Genomic DNA, 24,671 nt, shown 5'->3' on the forward strand with positions numbered 1-24,671 from the left:
TGTTTATCTGTATTGAAATGTATGATACTCAAACACCACGCCATCCACATAATGATATGTATAATTTAAAAAAAAAATAAAAAATAAAAACTTGATGGGAAAAAAAGCATGATTATGCTGTTTCAGCCATTTTCGCTTCTCAGCTTGCCACAGAACCAGGGAGGAGGAAAAACTAGGTTTGGAATGCCAGTTCCAGATGACAAGAAGAAATTGTGACATGGGAACCAAGGTCATCTAACCAGATGGTCGGCAAGGACCTGGACAAGGACCATAACAAGGTTAAGAGCCTTGGTGGCGCAGCAGACTAAAGCACTGTTAAGTAACACCAGCTGCCTGCAATTACTGCAAGTTCAAATCTCACCAGGCTCAAGGTTGACTCAGGCTTCCATCCTTTCAAGGTAGGTAAAATGAGGACCTGGTTTGTGGGGGCAATAAGCTGGCTTTGTATAAAAAAGAACACCGCTTTGGGGGGGGCAAAAGCCCTACTAAGCAGGTATATACAAAAGTATGAAGGCTATTGCTTAACGCATTATAAGTCGCCCTAAGTCTCCGGAAAAGGGCGGCATATAAATCGAACCAATAAATAAATAAATAAACAAATAAACAAATAAATAACAATACCTAGACGTCTAATTGGACAATGTGACCTGCACTAATGGAGGGGGGAGGAAGAAACTATTCTTTAACTATGCTAAAACCATGGGAATGAAGTAGAACTGGTTTTGGTTTCAATCTGTGCTGAAATGATGTAGCCAATAAAGTTTTGCATTAAGAGATTGGATTGTCTCAACAGTGCTTGCCTCCTTGGGTTCATCAGTTGGAACCCTGGCAGCAGAAATATTGATACAACATGTGGCGAAGGTTGTTGAGAGTGTGGTGGCACAACAACTCCCCCAGTACCTGGATGAAGCTGTCTATCTAGATCCGTACCAGTTGGGCTTCAGGCCGGGGTACAGCATGGAAACGGCATTGGTCGCATTTGTTGATGATCTCTGGAGGGCTCGGGACAGGGGTTGTTCCTGTGTCCTGGTCCTATTGGATCTCTCAGCGGCTTTTGATACCATCCACCATGGTATCATGCTGCACCGGTTGAAGGGGTTAGGAGTGGGGGGCACCATGTTGCGGTGGTTCTTCTCCTTCCTCTCTGACCACACGCAGTCTGTGTTGGCAGGGGGACAGAGGTCGACCCCAAGGCACCTTGTTTGTGGGGTGCTGCAAGGGTCGGTCCTCTCGCCCCTCCTGTTCAACATTTATGTGAAGCCGCTGGGTGAGATCATCCGTGGTTTTGGGGTGAAGTTCCACCAGTACGCTGATGATACTCAGCTGTACATCTCCACCCCGGACCACCCCAATGATGCCCTTGACGTGATGTCCCGGTGCCTGGAGGCCATGCGGATCTGGATGGGGAGAAACAGGCTCAGACTTAACCCCTCCAAGACCGAGTGGCTGTGGTTTCCGGTGTACCGGTATAGCCAGCTGGTTCCATCGCTGACTATTGGGGGTGAGATCTTGGGCCCCTCAGAGAGGGCTCGTAACTTGGGCATCCTCCTGGATGCACGGCTGTCCTTAGAAGATCATGTGACGGCTGTGGCCAGGGGGGCTTTTTATCAGGTTCGTCTGATTTACCAGTTGCGTCCCTTTCTGGACCGGGACGCCTTGCGCATGGTCACTCATGCCCTCGTCATTTCCCGTCTGGACTACTATAATGCTCTCTACCTGGGGCTCCCCTTGAAGAGCACTCGGAGGTTCCAGCTGGTCCACAATGAGGCCGCGTGGGTGATTATGGGAGCGACATGGCGCACCCATGTAACACCTCTCCTGCGCGAGCTGCACTGGCTCCCAGTGGTCTTCCAGGTGCGATTCAAGGTGCTGGTTACCATCTTTAAAGCGCTCCATGGCTTAGGACCTGGGTACTTACAAGATCGCCTTCTGCCACCGATAACCTCCCACCAGTCAATACAGAGAGGGACTCCTCAGGGTGCCGTCGGTCAAACAATGCTGACTGGTGACTTCCAGGGGGAGAGCCTTCTCTGTGGGGAATGAATTGCCCCCGGAGATACGTATGATCCCTGACCTACGCACTTTTTGCCAGGCCCTCAAGACGCTATTATTTCATCAAGCTGGGCTGGCCTAAATACTAAATTTTAACGGGTTGTTTCTGTTTTTAACACGTGGCAGCCAGATTATTTAATATGTTTTTTAAACTGTTTTTTAACTTTTATATATTTGTTGGTTTTATTTTTTGGCTGTGCACTGCCCTGAGTCCTTCGGGAGAAGGGCGGTATAAAAATTTAATAAATAAATATAAATAAATAAACATTCAATCATTAGACAGAATGAGGTGAAGTCAGCTCCAATCCTTAAAACCTCTTAAAAAACCCTCAAAATGTACTTTTCTATCAGTCCTGAGCAGGGGTGAAATCTACTTACCTTCCCTACCAGTTCAGAAGTGCACGCACCATGCATGCACCCTCTGCGCATGCGCAAACCCTTCTATGCATGCACAGAGGATAAAAAACAGGTTACTTCCTGGTTAAAACCAGGAAGTAACGACGACCGGGCAGGTGGGTGGAGCCTCACGCTGCCGTCGCTACGGTTCAGCTGAACCAGTCTGAACTGGTAGCATCTCACCCCTGGTCCTGAGGATCTCCTGGCACATCACACCAAGATATGATTTGTTTAGTCATGGTTTAATCAAACTAACTGGAGTACACAATAAATCATGGTTTCTAAACTATAATGAGTTGATTTGCATAAGACACTAAGGAGAATAAAACGTGGTTGCTTAGCTAGGTTTATGTCCTAACCAGGTCAGATTCTAGTTAATTTGAAGGAGTTCACTAGACTAGAACCATGAAGGTCCAGAGAAGAAACTGGTGACATAGGATGGGAAAATCACACAAGAAATGGGTGAAAGAATGTGAAAAAAAATTTTTCTTCACTTTTAAATTTTCCCATGTTTTGCCATTGTTTACTAGTATATATCTTTTCTCATAAAATTCTGTTAGGATGCAGGCTGCCACCTCCATATCGTCTTTGAAATTCCTGTGCTACCTGCAACAAGGTTGGCAGATATTAAGCTGGAATTAAGACTTTTTGCTTGGTTTCTCCAATTTTGGGTTATGCAATGTGTTGTCATACTCACACAAAGGAGGCTGACTCCTATGACCATCATCCCAATCAATGAACACAGCCAGCTGCCAAGAAAAGCAATGAACAAACAATATTGAAGGCTGTTTGAAAGTTTCATCTTGCAAATTCAATAAAGCCATCAATACTGGGACACCTTTCTTTGCAGAAATTAGCAATAGATTCCCCTGTCAGAAGTGTCCTAAAATACCTGCAATAAATCTCTGTGGAATTCTAACCAATAGGTAGGTAGGTACAGTAGGTAGGTAGGTAGATCTTTTACTGCAGTAAGCTAAAGAATGCAGGATAGATATATAAGGGAAGGATAGATAGATAAGGGTTAGGAATGGATGGAGATGATAGATGATAGATAGATAGATAGATAGATAGATAGATAGATAGATAGATAGATAGATAGATAGATAGATAGATAGATAGATAGATAGATGATAGATAGATAGAGTTAAATCCTGATTTTTTTTCTCCTGTACATCACAAAGGAAACACTCCCAAGAATCACTCCCTTCTTCATGACAACACCATCTAAGATGCAACTGTAAGGATCTGCCTCTCCTCCTTTCCCAAGAAAGTATATAGACTTTTGTAACATGGTATTTCAAAAGGAACCTTTTATTGAAAAGAAGTGATAGCAGAACAGGCAAAGCAGACTCTAAATTCCTTCCCAAACTACACAGTTAGAAATAGGGCTTTAGAATCCCTCCCTCCTATCCGAATGTGGATTTAACCAATCCAAAGGTGTGAAGATGTTTATTGTAATGGCCGTCTTGAGAAACAGATAAAGAGCCATTCCCAGGATCTTCTTCCACCTTCAGCAAACTGAAACAATCCACATGGCCCTCCCTCCTTATTACATTCCAAAAAAGGTGAGAATACTGCAGGGCACTTAGATGCCAGGAAAAAGGTTATAAAATATAGCTTATCCCCATGCTCCCCCCTCCCTCCATTTGAATGGCAATATCATGTTAGGGATCTGACAGCAACAATAATTCACAATACTTCAACATTCAAAAAATTTTTGAACTTCTCTACTTACCGCCCCATTTTATTGGCCAGTATCCCAAAGAGATTGGTCCCAATTAGATAAGAGATACTGGCGGGCAGAAAAGCTACACCTGTAAAACAAAAGAAAACCATCTGAAAGGAAGGCACACCATTTCCAAGGACAGAAGTCCCTCCTGAGCCTTTGCTTAGAATCCTATTGTGTATGTGTGAGTTTATGTGTCTGTACACAAATTAGTCGAATGCAAAAGAAAGACATATTCTTCAACAAAAATAAGGAACCAGAGTGTCACTCCAGGTTGTCCTATAAAGAAACTCAGTGTTCAGTTGAAAGTAGACAATGTATGGAGCTCAGTTCTAACAAAAGATACTAAGCATGATAATTCAACTCAATCTTTAGAGGCAGCATCCAGTTGCTAAGAAATAGCTACTTCCTGGCTGAACTACAAAATTTATCTAGTGCTTCATAAAATTCATTGTATTCAAAACAAGTTTCATGGTCAGGTCCTTGCAGGCATTGACCTACTCTATATTAAGCCCATCCCTTCCTCCCTCATTTCTACTTTACATGCTGCACCAATCAAAGAATAATTTGCTTTGCAGTTATAATTGAACCAAAAGCAAATATTTGACAGGCTGTTGCTTATCATTAATTTATTCTCCTGCATATGACATATGTTATCACCAGCAAGCATCTCTGTTTGCCTGAAAATGACAGAATTGGTTTATAGAAACTTTGTTTAATTTCCTATAGAATTTTACTTGTTTTGCAGGTCCTCTGGGGAAATTTACATTCTTTTCATTTTGCTAAGAAACAGCAGGTTGAGCAAATTAAAAAAAAAAAGTATTAATTGTTCAAACTACTCAGTGTGTAAATTTCAGCCAATAGTGTCAACCTGATTTTGTAGCATATCTTTTCAATGTATTTATATTGCATATTGAAGATCCATTGTATATAATTATAAGGTTTTTTATTAAAGAAACAAACAAAAGTGTTCTAATATTTATAATTGTGGGTTGGGGATCCTTGAATATGAAATGAAATATGATTCTTTTATAGCTGAAATGGTGTTGAAGTGCAATTCTTAACTTCCCCATCCATTAAAAAAATCATAATCTGAGCCATGTGGAGATGGGTTTTTTTTTTTATTAGTCTGCTCTAAATGACATTAAATCTGGATCTCATCCATTGCTGTTTCAATTGTTAAGCAAAACTAATACATGTTTTGGCTTTCCTTTTTCCATGAAATTCATCCTGGTTCAATTTTCATTTTATCTTCATCTTTACTTGGTAGATTAGAATTGACTAAGAAAGAAAATGTGGCTCAGGGTCACTCAGTGAATATAGTGACAAAGCAAGGATTTGAACATCTGTGCAAGAAACAATGACAAGTGGTAGACAAGAGCCAAGAGTTTCTATTGGTGATGTGTCTTTGGTGATGTGTCAGTGACTTAGGGTCACTGCTATGAGATGGACAGTTTTATAAATCAAATAAATAAATAAGTGTGCCATTTGGCTCAAGATCAAAGCATTGCTCCATTTCCCCCACCCCAGGTCTATTCAGGAAGAGGGAAGCACCTGGGAGAACAAGCTAGGATAGACTCCAGCATAGACACTTTAAATTTCTGCTATATTTTGTGAATGCAAGTTATCATTTTAGAGCTCTCCAAGGTCCTGAAATACCGGTTTTATCAGCAATCCTTAGATCCATAATGGCAAACCTATGGCACTCATGCCACAGATGGCATGCAGAGCCCTCTCTACGGGCACACCAGCCACCGGTCCAGCCCAGCTCCACTGTGCATGTGCATGCTCCTCCCGCCAGCCAGCTGGATTTCGGGTCTCTGCCGCGAAATGGGGCATAGGGTGCTGAGTGCTAACCTTTTTGGTGCTGAGTGCCCAAGACGCACGCGCATGCCCGAACCCCCAAAATGCAATGTGAGCACCCCCTGTGCATGCATCCTGGCCCCCATGCATAAACCCCCCACATGCACCCCGGCCCCCGCACCCCCCATTTTGGCTTCCAGGTTGGTGCAGGAGGCTTTCCAAGCCCAAAATCAGGCACAGGGGGTTTGGGCCTGAAAAGCCTCCTGCACCAACCTGGAAGCTAAAAGGGGGGTGCGGGGGCCGGGGTGCATGTGGGGGGGTTATGCATGGGGGCTGGGACGCATGCGCAGGGGGCACTCACATTGCATTTTGGGGGTTCGGGCATGCGCGTGCGTCTTGGGCACTCAGCACCAAAAACGTTAACCATCACTACCTTAGATGATTAATGTACTGCACAGAATGTTCCTTCTGGTAATGACCAGAGGAACTGCTCAGATTCCTACTACTTGGGGATCCACATATTTATTGTTTGCATTTTTTTTAAAAAGAAAATCAATGTAGATTCTACCAAAGGCATTCAGGATAAAACAAAGGTGCCATGCACAAGTGAAGCAAAGCAAATATCAAGGGATATAAAAATAAGGAGAATGGATATAGGAAATAAGTAATGGGACAATATTCCAAAACTAGGGTAGCACAGGTCTAGAAAGATTGTGGAGAATTTGTCTTGCATTGATGTGTCTCCAGTCTCAGAGTGGGCACCACTTCACCATCATCATCCCTATATTTGCCATCCTCTTGATAACAACTTCACCCATCTCCCCCTTGCTGTTTTTTCAGAAAGGCATAAAGAAGGTGGCAAGTCATCCTCAAAGACCCTCCGTCTTATCAAGAGTTTCTCCTGGCTGCTTAGTTTTAGCCAGCCTTTAAACTGATTAGCAACCCTCAGTCACTTGGCTAAGCCAAGGTAGCAATTCAATTGTGGCAGAAAGTGTCATTGAGAGCATTAGTCTTCCATAAATTCAATTTCAGTGCCTTTTACAGAACAACACAGTTATTTCATCTCATTATTCCATCTCTGTGGTGGCACATAATTGCTGTATGCTGAATCACCAACTCTCTGCCTCTAAAGAAGCTTTTTCCTTAATCAGTAGGGAACTCTTCAGTAACCATAGGCCCACATTTCACTCTTTCTTTTTCTTTCTCTCTCGACTGTATCAGTTTTCATTAATAAATAAAGAAAGACCTTTTTAAAAAATTTAATATTGCATTACTCATATGCATCAGCACGCATGAGCCTACAGGTGCTGCTGCCAAGATGACACTGAATGATAAGGCAGACAGATATGAGACTAGGAATAAAGCTGAGAGACATACAAATCCATACAAGCATTAGAAAGATCACTGTGGTTTGGGCAAGGCTGCAGCCCAAACAGGAAATTTACAATAGCATTTCTTTTCCAGGTGAGGCTAACAGCCAATCTGCATGAACAGGTCCCATTTTGAGCCTGTTTCATACAGGAAAAAATTTATGATTCTTCCAACTTATTCAAAACTGATGCATCAAAAATACAATACAGTGCCTCTTTGTGTAACTAGTGAACACCCTGAATACTTTGTCGATATCACATTGTATTGAGGCTCTGTCTACTTCCAGGGCTCCTGCTACCATCTCCCCCACGATCTCGTCCAGTCTTTCTCCCTTATCTTCTGCCACGTTCTGGAGCCTAAGAAAAAAGGAGGATTTTTCCATCTCGAGAAAGATGATCTCGTCTTCAAGCACCCTGTTAGGCATCACTTGTTTTTTTCCCATCCATCTATCCGTTGTTCACACCTTTCTGTCCTTGTCTCCACCTCCCACATCCTTTCCTCCTGTTAAATTATTGCCTGTTGCAGTTCTCCAAGCCTCTCACCCATCGGCTAGATCGGCTAGACAATGTCGGCTGGCGACTCCTAGGGGTAGAGCCTTCTCTGTGAGTGCCCCCACCCTTTGGAATCAATTTCCCTTGGGGCTCCAGTTGGCCCCTGACCTTCACACCTTCCGCTGTGAATTGAAAACCTGGCTATTTATGTCCCCCGGCCTGGACTGATCGGGTAGTATATTTTAAAAAATTTTTTTTTAAAAATTCTTGATTTTTATGTATATTCGTTGTTTTTAACAGTCGCTTGGTCAACTGTTGTTGTGAGCTGCCCTGAGTCCTTGGAGATAGGGCAGCATACAAATTTTATAAAACATTTTTAAAAAATAAATAAAATAAATAAATTTGCTTAACCTCTTCTCTGACTCCTCCCATCTCACTCTTAACATCCGTTCTCAAGTCTTCGAAATTCCTAAACTTCATTTCCTGATTCTTGGTCATCGAATCCTGGATAGTCTGGAGCATAGCTTGGAAAGCCTGTATAGAGGAAGACTTTCCAACCGATGACATATCTTCAGCAGATCTTGTTGAAGCCAATGGAGATGCAGGTGCAGGGAAAGCCAGGGTCTTCTTATTCACTTTAGTAACCGTAGACGTTGTGGACATTTCTGGGTCACGCCAGAATTTCTTCCAAATCAGCATAGGCTATAACCCTTAAAAAACTATTTCCAACACAAGCCAGTTAATTCTCTTTCTCAGTGACTCAGATTTTCTCTTCCCTGCTGTACCAGTTTCAGCCACAAGGTGGAAAAAGAACTCTTCCAGTTGTAGACAACTCCAACAATAACGATCAGAAAGCGAAAGGGAAAAATGTCAAGTCACTATGTATCCCTCAGTCCAGCACGCACCAGGAGCTCTTTAAACAGAGAAATCTCAAGAGAGTCTCAAATAAGAAGCCAAAAGGAAATAACCACGGCTAACTCCAATCACTCCACTGCCACTGTTCCCCCAAAAAAAACAGCTGGCTCCACACCACAAAAGTAAAAAATGGCCAGTCTTCGCTCCACTCCAGCCGCTCACTTTCACTTGGCCAATACAGTTCAAAGAGGCTAGTATTGTTCTCTTCTCTTCCACTCACTCAGCACAGCAATCTCAGTCCAATAGTTTACACTGTGACAGATTGGCTTTCCTTTCCAAGAGGATCAGTCACTACTTCGGAGAGGCATTCTGCCGCCTCTTCCTACAAAGGCACCCCGGGGGGTTTCTTCAGTGTGTGGAAGATGCCACCTCCACACATGCCTTGGTATCCTCTCTCCTTCGCAAACTTCTATGTGGTTTGCGATGGCTAACTAAAGCCGCCGTTTGTAGAAAAGGGAAAGCTGGATATAGAGCTTTCACTCTTTCCAGCCATCCATTGCAGTGACGTCACCGGAGGCACAATCTCCCTCATGAAGTTCATGTGCGTTTTAATAAGAAGGCCCTATGCGAGGAATTTTTCCAACGCACGAGAGATCAGACTATTACTTATAGGAGCCACCAAGTGACAATCCTAAAGCAAATTCCGAGATGGGTCAGAGAGCAAAGAAGGAGGTACCAATTCCTCACTTTACATTTGAGGAAGAATGCAACCCCCTACCGTTGGCTCCTACCAGAAGGATTGCTGGTGACTTGGTGAGATAGACAAATCAGAATAGGGAACTTGCAGGACGCGAAAGAGTTTTTTGAACAACAACTTAATGTTGTGACTCCGACTCCTGAGCCCGTCTTATCAGAGGGAGAAGACTCCAAAGGTGAAGGAGAGGAGTTGGCCAGGCCTCCCTCTCCAGGACCCTCCTCTCTGGCAATGCCTCAGGTGTCTCCCGAGGGAGAAGAGATTGGCCAGGAGCCAGGTATCTCTGAACAGTCGGACGTGACAGAGATAAGTCTTGGCTGGATCCACGCCAGTGTCGGAGAGACAAGTGCACGCAGCAGAAAAGAAGGCATGCCAGAGATTAAGCTGAGTCACTGGACCACACCCCATGGGATAAAAGGGGGGTAAGGTGGCCATTCAGACTCTGTGACGGACAAAACTAACTACTAGTGAGTCACATTGTATCTTTGAAACAACATTATCTGCCTGCCTTGGATTTAATACGGACTGGACTTGAAAATTCTTTGACTTTGTGTATTTGTTTTGGTTTATCTGATGGAGGAGGAACACCTCCCTCTGTTCTTGTTCTTGGCAAGCAGCTACTGGGTTGCTGCCAATCCTGTTATCGAAGGAATTTATTGTCTGCAAGTTTTATTTAACCCTTGGCTGACTGTTTGTGTGCGTGTGTGAGACAGGGACAGAACACTTAATATGGTGGGTTTGGCTATGGAGGAGGAGGTAGAAAGTAGAAGTTTGGAGAAGTCTCAGGAAGAGGATAATATGAGAACTGGTGAAGGTAAAAGTGAGAGAAAGAATGGAAAGGAGAACTGAGGAAGAAGAGGAACAGTGACGGCACAAAGAGAGACAAGACAGATGAAAAAAGTCCAAACAGCGGGAAAGTAAGGGCTGACTAGGAGGAAAGGGATGGGAGAAAATGTACGCTTGCTATCGGTAAACATTAATGATTTAAATGCTCCTATTAAAAGAAAAAAGATAATGAATAAATTAAGAAAATGTAAATATGATATTATTTGTCTACAAGAGATGCATATAAAAAAGTCTCAAGATAACTTATTAGAAAATTCTAGATTAGGTAAAAAATTTACCTCATTAGCTGATCAAAAAAAAAAAAAAGAGGAGTGGTGATTTATGTGCAGCATCATTTGGTGGCCAAGGAAGTATTCGCAGATCAGGAAGGTATTAATGGTGGAATTGGAGATTGGTCAGCGGAAGTGTCTATTAGTTTGTATTTATGCCCCCAACTGTAACCAAAGGACCTTTTATGAAAATTTATATAACAAATTCGCAGAAATGGAATATGAATATATTTGCCTGCTGGGTGCTATAATGCTGTTATAGATAAGGCCAAAGATTATGTCCTGGGGAAAAGGAAAGGAGGAGGGAGAGATGTGAAGAGGGTGCTACCAAGGATATGTGAGAATATAAGAGAGGAATTTTGTATATATGATGTCTGGAGGTTACAGAACCCTGGAAGGAAACAATATACCTACTTCTCCCCCAGGCATCATTCATGGTCACGTATTGATATGATTTGGATGTCTCCTGACTTGAATGAGATAACCTCAGAGGTAGAAATTGGTGCTAATGAATGGGCCGACCATAACCCTTTAATGTTGACTTGGAAAATATTGGGCCAAAAAAGGAATAGATGGAGAATGAATGTAGGGATTTTGAAAGAGGAAGAATTTATAAATATGTTCAAGAAGGAGATGCGGCTTTTTAAAAATGAAAATAAAAAGGAAGACACCTCAATATATAATACTTGGGATACAGCCAAAGCAGTGATGAGGGGACTGGCGATTAAATATTTGGCGGGCAAATGTAAGACTCAAAGAAAGCAGAGGGAAGCCTTCCTGAGCAGTTTACAAAAAGCTGAAAAGGCAATGCAAAGGGGTCAGGAAACTGGAAATTGGATAGAAGAGAGGAATTTTTGGCAACATCAAATTAGGCTGTTGGATCAGGAAGAATTAGCCAATAAAATAAAATGGGCAAAGCAAAATCATTTGGAGAATGCCAATAAGCCAGGGAAGTGGTTAGCCTATCGCCTAAGAAAGGAGAGAGAAAATCGAAGAATAGAAGGGTTAAAAGATAAGGGTGGAAGGTTGCATGTTAACATGAAAGGTAAGAGAAGGGTGGTGCAAGAATTTTTTACTTAGCTGTATAAAAGGGGTGAAGAAGGGGAGCAAGATATTTGGACATATTTAGAGAGGACAGACTTGCCAAAAATTACTGGGACAATGAAACAATTGCTTAACGCAGAAATTACTGAGGGTGAGGTAGAATTGATTATGGGAAAACAAGCGAATAGGAAGACACCAGGGATGGATGGATTACCTGTAGAATTATACAAGATGAGTTTTGAGGTGCTGGGTAAGCACACGGTGGAACTATTTAATGGGGTGATGAAAGATTCCCAAATACCGGCATCTTGGTCAGAGGCCTATATATCTATTCTACTGAAGGAAGGCATTGATTTGACACTTATTAAAAATTACAGACCAATTTCATTGCTTAATTTGGACTATAAAATATTTACGGCACTTCTGGCCGCGAGACTTGGACATTTCCTTAACCAATTTATACACCCAGATCAGAATGGATTCCTGCCCAACCAACAGCTACGTGATAATATGAGAATGGTGATGAATATTTTAGAGTATTATGAAAATTGTCCGGACAAACAGTTATCCTTGATTTTTGTTGACGCCCAAAAGGCATTCAGAATGAGCTGGGACTTTATGATTTCTCCGATGAAATATATGGATTTCGGTGAGAGGTTCATGGGAGCAGTGCAAGCAATCTACCATGAACAGATAGCAAAAGTATTAATCAATGGGGAGGAAACAGAGAAGATTTGGATTGGTAGGGGTACACGGCAGGGTTGTCCACTCTCTCTGCTATTATTTGTGCTAACACTAGAACCATTGCTTAGGGAGGTTAGGAGGAACACGGAAATAAGAGGAATGAGGGTTAGGCACCAGGAGGTGAAAGCTCAAGCATATGCGGATGATCTAGTTTTCATCCTGGAGGATCCATCAGAATCAGGACTGAAGCTATTACAGGTACTTAGGGATTTTGGGAGAGTAGCAGGATTACTAATTAACGAGGAAAAAATGAAAATATTAGTTAAAAACATGATGCAGAAGCAGAGAAGTCAGTTGGAGGGACTCCTGGGGATGCAGATAACTAATAGAATAAAATATTTGGGAATTTGGCTGACAGCAAGGTGTTCATCGGTAAAGGAAGATAATTATGTTCCCCTTTATAACCAGACAGTTAGAGATTTGGAGAGGTGGAAAAATTTACAGCTATCACTTATGGGAAGGATTGCTGCCGTCAAAATGTACGCTCTCCCCAAATGGTTGTTTTTGTTCCAAACTGCCACGGTAAGTTTGGATAGGGAATTCTTCAACCCCTTGAACAGAGTTATTTCTAAATTTATTTGGCAAAGTAAAAAATCAAGGATTAAGCTCAGGATGATGCAGGAACCTAAAATTAGAGGGGGATTTGGACTCCCAAATTGGGAGCTTTACCATCAAGCAGCCATTCTGATATGGGTGAAGGACTGGACTGCCCTGAAAAGGAGGCGGCTATTGGCGGCAGAAGGTTACGGCCTTCAACATGGTACCACTTTTTATGGCCAGGACAGTCAGCCCAACCGAGGTATTTTCGGAATCATTATTTATGTAAGATCCTAGGGGATACCTGGAAAAAACTTAGGAGAAAGTTGTATCTGAAGATACCATGTTGGATCTCGATTCAGGAGGCCCTGGTATACCCGACATTATATAAAGGAGAGAAGGTCTTGACCTATGAAGATATTTTGGATACTCGGGACAGGCTGAAGACACGGGAACAACTGAGGTTGGAGACATAGACTGGTGGGCCTACACCCAAATACACTCAAGGTGGAAGAAAGATCAGGAGAGTGTAGGGATATATCATGGAAAACAGGAATTGGATAAAATCTTATTAGGTAATGACAGGAAAGTCTTATTGAAATGCTATTCTTACCTATTATCATTGAAAGCAGGGGAGGAAGTCGTTAAAGACTCCATGATTGCTTTGGGGCGAAATATGGGTTATTCATTGGATCTTCAAAAATGGGAGGAGATTTGGCTTAAAAATTTAAAATTAACTATGGCATCCTCTTATAAAGAGAATATTTATAAGATGGTTTATCGATGGCACATATCTCCAGCAAGATTAGCTAAAATATTCCCCGGGACATCCTCACAGTGCTGGAAATGTGGGCATAGCAATGGAACTTACTTCCACCAATGGTGGACATGCCCGCTGGCAGCTAAATATTGGATGAAAATACAATGATGGTTGCTTGAAATCACATACTGTAGAGGGGAACTGAAACCGGAAATCTTTTTGTTGGGGGTTAGACCCGCAAATATTGGATTGACTAAATGGTATTTGATGCTGCACATAATTATTGCAAGGAGACTGGCATTCGCACAAGAATGGAAGAATGAGGACTTACCAATGGACTCAAAAATAATTTATAAAATCATGGAATGTGATAGGCTTACAAAACTGATCAAGGGTAAAAGAGACTCAGACTTTTATGGTAGTTGGAATATGTGGTATGATTGGACCCAGAAACGATGGGAGAGAGACAAAGGATAATGTTGGATTATAATTATAGATGATGATATATTTATAGTAATCAATAAGTATTGAAAATGTAAATTTGTATACAAGAATCTGTAAATATTTTCTATTTTTACTCTCGATTATTGATGTATATATATATATATGGATATTTTGGCAATGTTACACCATGATAGAAAAATTATTATACATTTGTTTTTGATTTTTTTTGAACTATAACAAAATGCTCTAATAATTTTTTTTTTAAAAAGATACAATACAATAACTGTCCCAGAGTTCCTTTACAATTTCTACTGAATACTTTTCATTGGACAGAAGAGAAAATTATCTTTTTTACAAGCAGTATTTTCATTTCAATTAAATATTTTAATTTCAATAATAAACACAATTAAAACAAATCTATTTACTCCTGACCCATATATTATTTTTGAAATATGGTTTCTAGCTTGCCATTCAAAGACCAAGTCCATCCCAAGAAACACAAATGGTTTTGAAGTCCTCCTGAATTGATTTTAAATATATACAATTTGCATCTTAGTGTAAAATTTAAAGACTAAATTAATCTAAACATACACTGCTCAAAAAAATAAAGGGAACACAAGCAGAAGACATCCGAGATCTGAATGAATGAAATAGCCTTATTAAATACTTTATTCATTACATACAGTAGTTTTGTGTTCCCTTTAGTTGTTTGAGCAGTGTATAAACTACTGTATGTAAAGAACAAAGTATTTAATAAGGCTATTTCATTCATTCAGATCTCGGATGTCTTCTGCTTGTGTTCCCTTTATTTTTTTGAGCAGTATATTTTATTACCATCCAATTCCTATGACAATTATTTCTTTTAAAAACTTACCAAGTTGCCATTCTGGGGAGCACATAGTTTGTATCATCCAAATGGGCAAAGTAGCCTCTAAAATAGCAACTCCCATGTTTCCAAAGCAAATTGAACCTGGAAGAAGAGAAAAGATGCAGACCCTTTATAAGTTTTCTATCAATTAGCAGAGCATCAGCCAGACTCCCAACTCAATTAAGTGTTCAGTTGAGAGCATCACATTTGAAGAAAGACATGGGGAAAGTAGATGGAAAGAAAGGCCCTCTTGGCATGATTGGGAGATTGGAAGCCAACAATGAGGGATGGAGGGAACTGATATGTTCTTGGACTTGCAAAACCTCAAGTGAGCATGGACATGAGAGCCCTTATTCAGTAACTAAAGGCTCTCCCAGAGAAAAAGACCAAGAAATGCAGCCTTTGCTCTAACCCAAGAGGGCAAATGCAAAATATGAAATAACACCTTTCAGACAAAGAGAACTTTAGGAAAACTTCCTAAAAACTTTCTATTAGTTTGACAATGGAACCTTCTACACAGGCTGAGCTCACATTTATTTGATGTGTTGAATGAGAAGTTGGACAGCAATTAATTTGGAAATCCGCACTGCATGCAATGACCTAATACTGTCAGATGCAAAGAATCAGGACCATATGTTAAGTTGCAGTGAAGAAGATTTATTGGACAAGCCTATACACAAGAATCTAGTCAACTAATGTTCAGCACTAAATTGATACTAGAGAATTCAAGAAGTGTTGGTCTATTTGTGCAAAGAAAACAATTCTAGGCTGATGACCCATTTAACTCTGCCCCTGGCTCTGCCTGCTCTTCTCCTACAAATACCCCCTTTAGACTCTCTGATTCTACATTTGCTACATAGGACAATAGAAAGAGTAGGGTGCATTTTGCTTGGAAAGATGTAAAACCATTCTCAACTATACAGCAGACAACCATGCTTTATTCTTCCAGCAGGCAGGACCAGAAACAATAAGCAATGCTGATAATCAGAAGAATCTTTTCTAAACCCACCTCAGTTCCACAGAAGCTAAGTTGAGATGGTGGTTATTGTATCCTCAAAACCAAATGCCCATAACAGAGGCACTAAAACTTACCTGCTGCAATCAAAATATAGGGATCCCACAACAAGGTCATCAAGGAGGTTCCTTTGATACTCTAGAAAACATACAGGGAAGACAGATATGCTTCAGAGGAAGATGTTAATTGGAGTTGTTTTGTTTTGTTTTGTTGCAAAAAGCCTGCTTTTCTAGCAGCTTTCAGAGTTCCTGTATTTTTGCTCTGAGTAAAATGCTTGTTTTGCTCTTGATTTTATAACTCCTAATCTGATATTTTACACTGCCACTTTTAAACAGTCATTTTATTTTGCATTAAAAAGTAAAAGTAAATAGATGTGTAGAGACTTTGCATCAACAAGTAGGGTAAAATATTTTAGTACATATATAAAAGGAAACATGAATGGGTATTTTTGCCCTACCTCGGGTGAAATCTTTGTTGGGTGCAGGATACAAAGCTGCAAAGCTTAAACAAAAATATAATTATTTCATGCTTAGAAATATCTTTCCACCTTTCCTACTAATTATATTCAACCTTATTTCTATTCAGTAGCTCAGTTCTCCCTTGACCCTGCCATCTTCTTAGGATGTTTTCTGAGAAGTAAGCCCCACTATGGTCAGTGGGATTTACTTCACAGAAAAATTGGCGTCTGGAGCTGTCTTTTCCAACTCAATGATTCAAGGTGGGCCCTGACCTGACTACTTCAAAGGATGACTTACCTCCATCTAAGAGAGCCAAGACTGCCAGGATCAGAAAAGGAGATGATTTCCCAACAAACTCATACATCACACTTCCAAATGGAGCTCCCACTGCAAAGAAAATACATCAGTGGTGCTAATATGAAAAGGGACACACATCATAAAAACAAGTATGAATATAGACTATGTTGCATTTGGGGTTGGTTGCTTAACAAACTGTTCTTTTCCTGATTCATTTCTGTTTTTTAGACCAAACAGTCCAACCACTTTACTATTTCCAATAGTATCAAACAATAAAAACATGCTTTCTTAACAGGATGTGATTGAACTTGACCATAAAACTCATCAATTTCCTTGTCTTCTGCATCAGTGGATAACCTAGACAAGGGTTGTCCATGAGGTCTACCTGATAGTATCTGGCCATTGATTATACATTATGGCCAAGAACTGTCTTTACTATATCTTTTCTGACTATCAAAGCTACAATATTCCTTCTTCGTTGTCACTGTTGTCGTGCTATGTAATAAACAGTGTGATCTTCTGACTAAATGTTTCCAGTTCCAACCTATTGCAGTTCATATCATTTCACACACCTGTCAGTGTGTTGCCAATTCATTTTATATTTGATTGTGTTGAACTTCCCCATGTTCATGCTTCTAATATTTCATGTTTCCATTGCAATTCTGATTTTGCAGGTTTGGATTTTCTCTTCCTACATATCAACATAGCCTTACCAGAGTCGCCCTATCAGTGAGATGAGCAGCATATAAATTTAATAAACAAATAGATAAAAATATCACCAACAATATGCATTATAAGCACCACTAATACTTCAAAAGAACTTCAGCTTCTCCCTAGTAGCATGTTGAGCATCATCCAATATATGACACTATATTGTCCAGCCATTTAGTTTTCTTGGTCAGATACAGGAGTGGTTTATCATTGCCTTCTCCCAGCAGGTTGAAAATGATGTCTTTACTATTATCACTACAGTGATCACCTTCCAGTATCTTCCTATATCCTTGCCACCCAATATGGATCCCCAATTGTGTTTGGGAGGGAGGGACTAGAGTGAGCTTCATGCCTTGGGTGACCTTATTAGAAGTATCTACTCTTGAGTATCTACACTCCAATGTTCTTCACTTATTCTCTTCCAGGAATGCTAACCAATAATCCATAGTAAATTGTGCTTACATGCAAAGACCCATTTGGATATAAGCAGATCTATCTTTTTCCAGCTTAACTGTTGGGAAATGAACTAAAGACAAAGACAATTGAATAATGAACAGAGTCTTAAAAGGAAGCAGCTGGGGAGATGCACGAAAGTAAGCTCTGAATGAGTTCCTACGTGCCCTAAACAGTATTAAATGTACATTTACTCACCCAGCACTCCCAAAGCCAGACCTCCCAATGCTATTCCCATTGCATTTCCCCTCTCACAGTCATCAGGGTACACACTTGCAAGCATCCCCAGACCTGCAGGCAGAGACAGAGTGGAGCCAATCAGTTTTGAATTGCTGGAAATAAGCAACAGGCATGGGTTAGTGTTAGCATTATTGCACTGTACAGAAGTGAAAGACTGAGACTACCTTCATGGTCTATGGAATTCTTCTTTTCCCCTGGTTTTTACCACCAGCTGTTGTGGAAGGTGTAATTTCATCTGTGATAAGGGAGAAAGTATGCTTCCCCAATATTCCACCCCAAATCTCCTCCAATATTGAAGATTTTCTTTTTAAAAATTTCTTTTATCACCACAAACCTTTCAACTCAATAAATAGATTTTCCCTTTATAATTTCAGCATCAGTCTCTTTACTCCAAAAAGCAAAGTAGAACTGATATAGAAATTATACGTTGCAGGAGGTATATCCTTCTTGGTCCCTTGTTTGAGAACAAGGAATGAGATCTTTGGTCATCCAGCTAAGCGATGTGAATAGGAACAATCAAAGATTCCAGGTGGGCAACTTTCCTGTCCATCACTGGAGATACCAAATGTAAAGAAGAACTTTCACTTTCAAGATGTAATATTCTCCCAACCTATCAGAGTGGGAAGGCAAGGAATGTTGCAGGTCCCATCTATTAAAGAAGTAGACCTAATAGAGCCTAGAAAAGGGGCCTTCTCTGTAGTGGCTTCTTCCCTTTGGAACATCATTCCCCTTAAATAAGGTTGACTCTCCTCCTTGCTACTTTTCTGGAAGCCCTGAAGACATGATTTTGTCAGTCAGTCTGGAGACTTCAGGTTCATTTGGAGCTGATTGTGTGGTTTGTATGATCATGTTTATCATCACTGCAATGAGTGTGTGTGGGGGGGGGTTGTATTGTTGATTTTTAATATAATATGCTGGTCAGAGTCACCAAGTGTGAGTTGGGCAGCCATATAAATCTATTTAATTAATAAATAGATGCCTCCTGGCACTCCAGGATATTGTCCCAGCTGTGCAAGATCTATAGCATTGCCAATAATACCTGCCAGCATGTTTACCTGCAACAGATGAGCAGGAAGAACCAAAGCCTTGCAGTGCTCGAGCGATGAACATCAAGGTGTAACTCCTTGAAAAAGCAAACACTAAAGGAAGAAAAAGGCACAGAATCAGATTACTGGAATTATGGATGCTTTCAAAAAAGGATTTTTGGAGAGAACTTGATTGCCTCATTGCTAAATAGCAGTAGTACTTAGACTTATATACCACTTCATGGTGCTTTACAGAGCCCTAGGTTGTTTACAGAGTCAGCATATTTCCCCCAACAATTTGGGTCCTCATTTTACCAACCTCGGAAGGATGGAAGGCTGAGTCAACCTTGAGCCGATCAGGATTGAACTCCTGGCACTGAATGGATGATTGCAGTTTATGAATTGGTCTGATTTGCCAAAGCAATTCATGAACCTCAATACCTTTATGTGCCAAAACCTGCATTTTTCAGATTTTTTTTTCAATGTTCAGAACAAAAAAGTTAAATGAAAGGAATTAAGAATAAAAATGTATTACATTAGGAGAAGATTACTTACAAAAAGTGTTATATAGGAGGAAAATTACATACAGCAATGCAGATGAGAAGAAATGCATATGCTGGAATTTTCATGTAGAGTTTTTAAAAATAAATTGATGGCAGCCTAAGCCAACACTGATTTTATTTTGGGAAATGAGGAATAAAACAGAAACTGCTAGTTATCCATTCAATAGACTAATTGAGTAATAACAGTCATTTGTAAAATAACAAGAACAACCAATTTACATTTAAAGACAAAGTACATTGAAATTCTGGTTACATATTATTTTATTGAATTATATTGGACAAATATCAAGATGAAGCAAACTGAGCTGTTCTAATATTTTAGTCTCTCAGCATCTGTAGTCAGTATAACTTAAGGCAAAGATATTATGGGTTTTGAGACCAAAATATTTGCAGGACGCTAGATTGCCTGCCCCAGAACCAAAACTATTCAATATTATTCCACAAACATAGAATCGGGGGACTGGAAGGGATTTCAAAGGTCTTCTAATCCAACCCTCTGCACAAGGAGACCTTATACCATTATACCATCCCACTCAAGTGATTGTCCAGTCTATTCTTAAAAGCTTCTAGCAATGGAGTCTCTGCAACTCCAGGAGGCAAACTGTTCCACTGATTAATTGTACTCACTGTCAGAAAATTTCTCCTTACTTCTACATTGAATCTGTCCTTAACAAGCTCCCACCCATTACTTCTTGTCCTGGCCTTGGTGTTTTGGAGGATAATTCAATCCCCTTTTCTCTGTGACAGCCCCTCAAACAATAGAAGACAGCTACCATGCCCCACCTCCAATCCGTCTCGTAGGCTAGACCTACTTAGCTCCCTCAACTGTTCATCATACAATTTAGCCTCTAGACCCTTCATCATCTTTGTTATTCTTCTCTGTACACTTTCTAAACTTAAAGAATAGGTTTCTGTATTATCCACATCTCTATTCTGTAAACATAGTTGAATGGTACTGTAAACAGGGTCTGTTGTATTCTACTCCCATAGGTTCAAATCCAGCAACATCAGAGGAGATACATGTTGTGTACATGTTGTGTAGGTGTTCATACTTACATAGTGTAGAGACGAACATAATAATAAATCCAAAAAACATGGGGATATGGTATCCTATCCTACAGGGACCAAAAAATGGTTTTGAGTTCACTGTACAACACAAGCTACTTCATAACATTTCTTGAATGACCGGGAGGAAGAAGGAAACAAGATTTTCTATGTGTCTGAGCACCCATCATAGTAGGGGACACAATTTTCATTTCCTAAAAGGTTGATCTAATATCAGATCAAATCAGGTATTGGAGATGCTTTAAAACAGCAGGTTGCAGTCGCCTGCTTTAGTTGCCATTACGCATGTCTTCTGTTGTGAATCATCATAGAGGCCCTATTGCAAATATGGCAACTGTAACAGGCTTAAGAAGTAAGAGGAATAGGAAGAAAAGCTGCAAGATAATGGTCAGATAGAAGAAATATGGGTCCAGGGCAGAAATATAGTTTGAAAAAGCATCTCAGACAGGACCCTCCCCAGTTTTTGCAAAATTAACAAGAAGTCCTGCCTTGGGCATGAAGCCAATTCTTTCTTGGCAAGACTTCAGAAGTAACTTGCCATTGTTTCCTTCCTAAGGCCAAGAATGAGTGACTGGCCTAAGGCAAGACTAGAAGTCAGAGTCTCCTGTTTGCTAGCCTGATGCTTAACCACTAGCCGAAACTAGCTCCTACTGAGTATTTAGAAAGTTTACAAATTGAGTGTGTTGCAGTACAGAAAGTCTTTCTGATTTGTTTGTTTAAAAACTGACCTACCTGTTGGTCAAGGGTCCCACAAAGGGATTTGCTATGAGTTGCATCAAAGCTTTTGAGGCAAAGATCAGCCCAACACGAACATTTTCATTTGAAAGAGAGTCCATTCCAGCTGTACAACTATGGTTGAAAGCATCCATGGGGAAAGGGGAGGCAATTGTTCCTTCTTGGCTCCCACTGACACTGACTAGAGTATCACGGCTTGAGACTGTTGTGATGTTGTCATAGTCCAACAAGCCCGAAGTAGAGGGATCAGCTGAGAAAGGCACAGGAATCCTGGGAAATGTGGCCTGAATTGCAGAGTGGCTGATATTTTTGTGTGCAGCATATAGAAATGAAGGGATGATTGGCACTGAAAAAAAAAAGAACAGCTAGACAATATTTCTCCTGCAAAAAAAAAAAGTTTGCCTTTTTGTTTTTATCTTAAATATATTTGCTTTCTGCCTTCTACCAACTGCTTTTTTATCTATGCACACAAACACATACATAGAGATGCCCAACCTTGGCAATTTTAAGACTTGTACATTGTTGGCTGGGGAATTTTGGAAGTTGGTCCACAAGTCTTAAAATTGCCAAGGTTGGACACCCCTGACATACACACTAACTATATTGCAGGGCTATCTGATTAGGTTTGGGATGATGGCAGTCAAATACAAACTTGGGGTATAAACTTGTAAAACTTTGGGATAAACTTGAAATTTTTAGGTGCTAAAATGAACCCCCCCAAATAGGGTTTGGCTTATTTACAGATGGACGTATCCACAGTTACATATAATGGCACTTTTTTAAAAGTACAGCATTCATATTTTCCATATGCGTATACACCCATCCACAGATAAGCAAACCCTTGAATTTTTAACCAATATACTGTACCATGAAAAATAGGGTGTGGCATATCCACTTATCCACAAGTATATATTGCAACTAATAAGGTTATCTGCTTGTACATGAATATATACAGCAACTAATATCATTCCAACTGGCAGCCAATATTATTTTATTCAGAATGCCCTTGAACAATCTATGAGGAATTCTGGGTAAATTGAATGGATACTATTAAGAAGCGGCTGCTGAAATAAGCTGCTGTGTGAGGGAAAGCAATATAAAAGGCTCCACATTTAAGAAGAATGAGCAAACCAAAACACTACATACCCACAACTGTGAAAAGCATATTGTCTACTAGCAGAGCCACAAACACAACCAGTAAAACCAAGTTCCGGGATTCTCTTCCCTCTTTTAACAAGAGCCACAGGGAGCATTCAGTTGCTAGTTTAGGAAAGAGTTGAATCTTCATTTCCGAATTTCTTTTCACTGCTCCTTAGAATTTAAATTTTTATGTATCCTGTAAGGGAAAGATTTTAACAAAATGTCCACCCAAATTCCAGCATCAATAATATATCTAAAAGGACAGTTCCAAAATTGACTTAAGGACAACCTTAAGGCACAAAACAGCAGGCAAAACTTTCCAGAAATGTTTATCAAGGATGTAAAAATCTTGCATTTTATTTCATGCCAGTGAGTTGAATAAATAAAGATATTGACCTAATAGGAATATTGATTCCCACACCCTTCACAGATATGCGGACTGCTCTCTCATTCAGCTTTCCAAAAGAAAGAATGAAAAAATAACAACAGAAAATTATGTTAGCCAGTCAACTGCTGCTTTCATTACCTCTGATCCAAATTATTGTGAAACATCCATATAAAAGTCCAAAATGATTCCTGAAAGAATCTTCTGAAAAGAGCATATTAGAAAACAAAAAAGGGAAAATAAATATACAGACCTGAATGACTGTTAAAGTATCATTTTAAATTAGTTTACTTATTCTGGATCCTGAACGAGCATGGAGCATCACCAAAATATGAATGTTTTTTTTTTTTAATTAACTAACAATAAGAAGGTTGGATTTCAGCTTCTGCCTTCTTCAGTTGTTCTGGTGTGAATCAGACAGCATTATAACCAAGTACATTCTTACAAACGTACACAAACACATATATTATTGTTTCTTTAATCTTTGATGCAGTATGAATTGAAAACTATTCAGCACGAGCAGTTAGCAGAGACTTTAGGTTTGATCAATCCTGACAAGCTTATTTTAAAAAAGTTACAAGTGGCAATCACTGGTCTTCTCCATCACCACAGTTTACAAAACATTAAATCACAGAAGAATCTCTATAGGTAAAACTTGAAAGTTTGCATACTAGTTGTGCCAAATTAATTCAACTTCCTGTATTGTCCTAACACCCTTTCTTTAAAGAAAGGCTCTAGTAAACCACAGGGGTAACTAGAGTTGTATAACCTAAAAGCATTGTCTTTTAATAAGATTTGTGTTTTAGAAGTTTCATAATATTACTCATAGGAAGGATATTGGAAGTTAGTACAACTCATTGGATTTGAGTTTATGCAAGTGTCAAATTACACTTTTAACCTTCCAACCTTCCTTCCTTCCTTCCTTCCTTCCTTCCTTCCTTCCTTCCTTCCTTCCTTCCTTCCTTCCTTCCTTCCTTCCTTCCATTAGCTTCTAGTGGTCTCATTAGTTTCCACTCTGTCATACCTCCCAATATTGAGAAATGGAGATTCCTTACCATTCTTGAATATATTACTGTTTGTCTTCCTGGTGCTTTCTCACAGTGCTCTGAAGATGCTTCGCCAAGTGAATTTAATATTCCTTTTTATCTGAAAAGGATATGAGGATTTCTTGACCAGGAAAGCATAACTGATAGCTCAAACATGCCCCAATCAGTTCAGCAGCTCCATCTGCGTCATAGCCAGGGAAATGGGAGTTAGACTACTGAGATGATTGGCATTAAGAGCCACCGCAAAAATACCCAATTTTAAAGTCAGAGTTTATCATTCAAAAGTACATACGTCTATCCTAGCTCAAAGAGGGACAGATAACAAAATTCCAGTTCCCATAGGAATATTCAGAGGACTCTGATATTCTTCTCTGTACAATATTCCTTCTCTACATCCTCTTTCTAAATATTTTTAGCAAAATTACTGATTTACAGAATTGAAGGGAATTAAACAATCTTATCTTGGACATTCTAGGAGAAGCCAGTTCTCCAGAAACTGCTAAGTTACCATTTCTAGTTGCCCCCAAATAATAAGGGCTGTGGTGAGCAACATCTGGAATGTGAGTTTGATTGCCCTT

At 40.1% G+C, this 24,671-nt stretch overlaps 1 protein-coding gene across 1 annotated transcript in view; it reads right to left on the reverse strand.

Moving 5' to 3' along the window:
• Window positions 1-24,229, reverse strand: part of SLC18A1 (solute carrier family 18 member A1) — a 29,874-nt gene extending 5,645 nt beyond the window's left edge. Inside the window, exons 1-12 of the mRNA XM_034436903.3 lie at window positions 24,103-24,229; window positions 22,669-22,858; window positions 21,520-21,868; window positions 20,779-20,837; window positions 19,190-19,273; window positions 18,093-18,185; window positions 16,731-16,820; window positions 16,433-16,476; window positions 16,053-16,113; window positions 14,967-15,062; window positions 4,184-4,262; window positions 3,146-3,197 (exon numbers count right to left, since the gene is read on the reverse strand). Of these exons, the coding sequence (XP_034292794.1) occupies window positions 3,146-3,197; window positions 4,184-4,262; window positions 14,967-15,062; window positions 16,053-16,113; window positions 16,433-16,476; window positions 16,731-16,820; window positions 18,093-18,185; window positions 19,190-19,273; window positions 20,779-20,837; window positions 21,520-21,868; window positions 22,669-22,810 (1,149 nt within the window). The 5' untranslated portion in view covers window positions 22,811-22,858; window positions 24,103-24,229. The remainder of the gene's footprint in view (window positions 1-3,145; window positions 3,198-4,183; window positions 4,263-14,966; window positions 15,063-16,052; window positions 16,114-16,432; window positions 16,477-16,730; window positions 16,821-18,092; window positions 18,186-19,189; window positions 19,274-20,778; window positions 20,838-21,519; window positions 21,869-22,668; window positions 22,859-24,102) is intronic.
• Between the last annotated feature and the right edge of the window lie 442 nt (window positions 24,230-24,671).

The sequence above is a fragment of the Pantherophis guttatus genome, chromosome 9 (genome assembly GCF_059756535.1).
Source record: "Pantherophis guttatus breed Tessera chromosome 9, ASM5975653v1, whole genome shotgun sequence".
NCBI classification, from domain to species: domain Eukaryota; kingdom Metazoa; phylum Chordata; class Lepidosauria; order Squamata; family Colubridae; genus Pantherophis; species Pantherophis guttatus.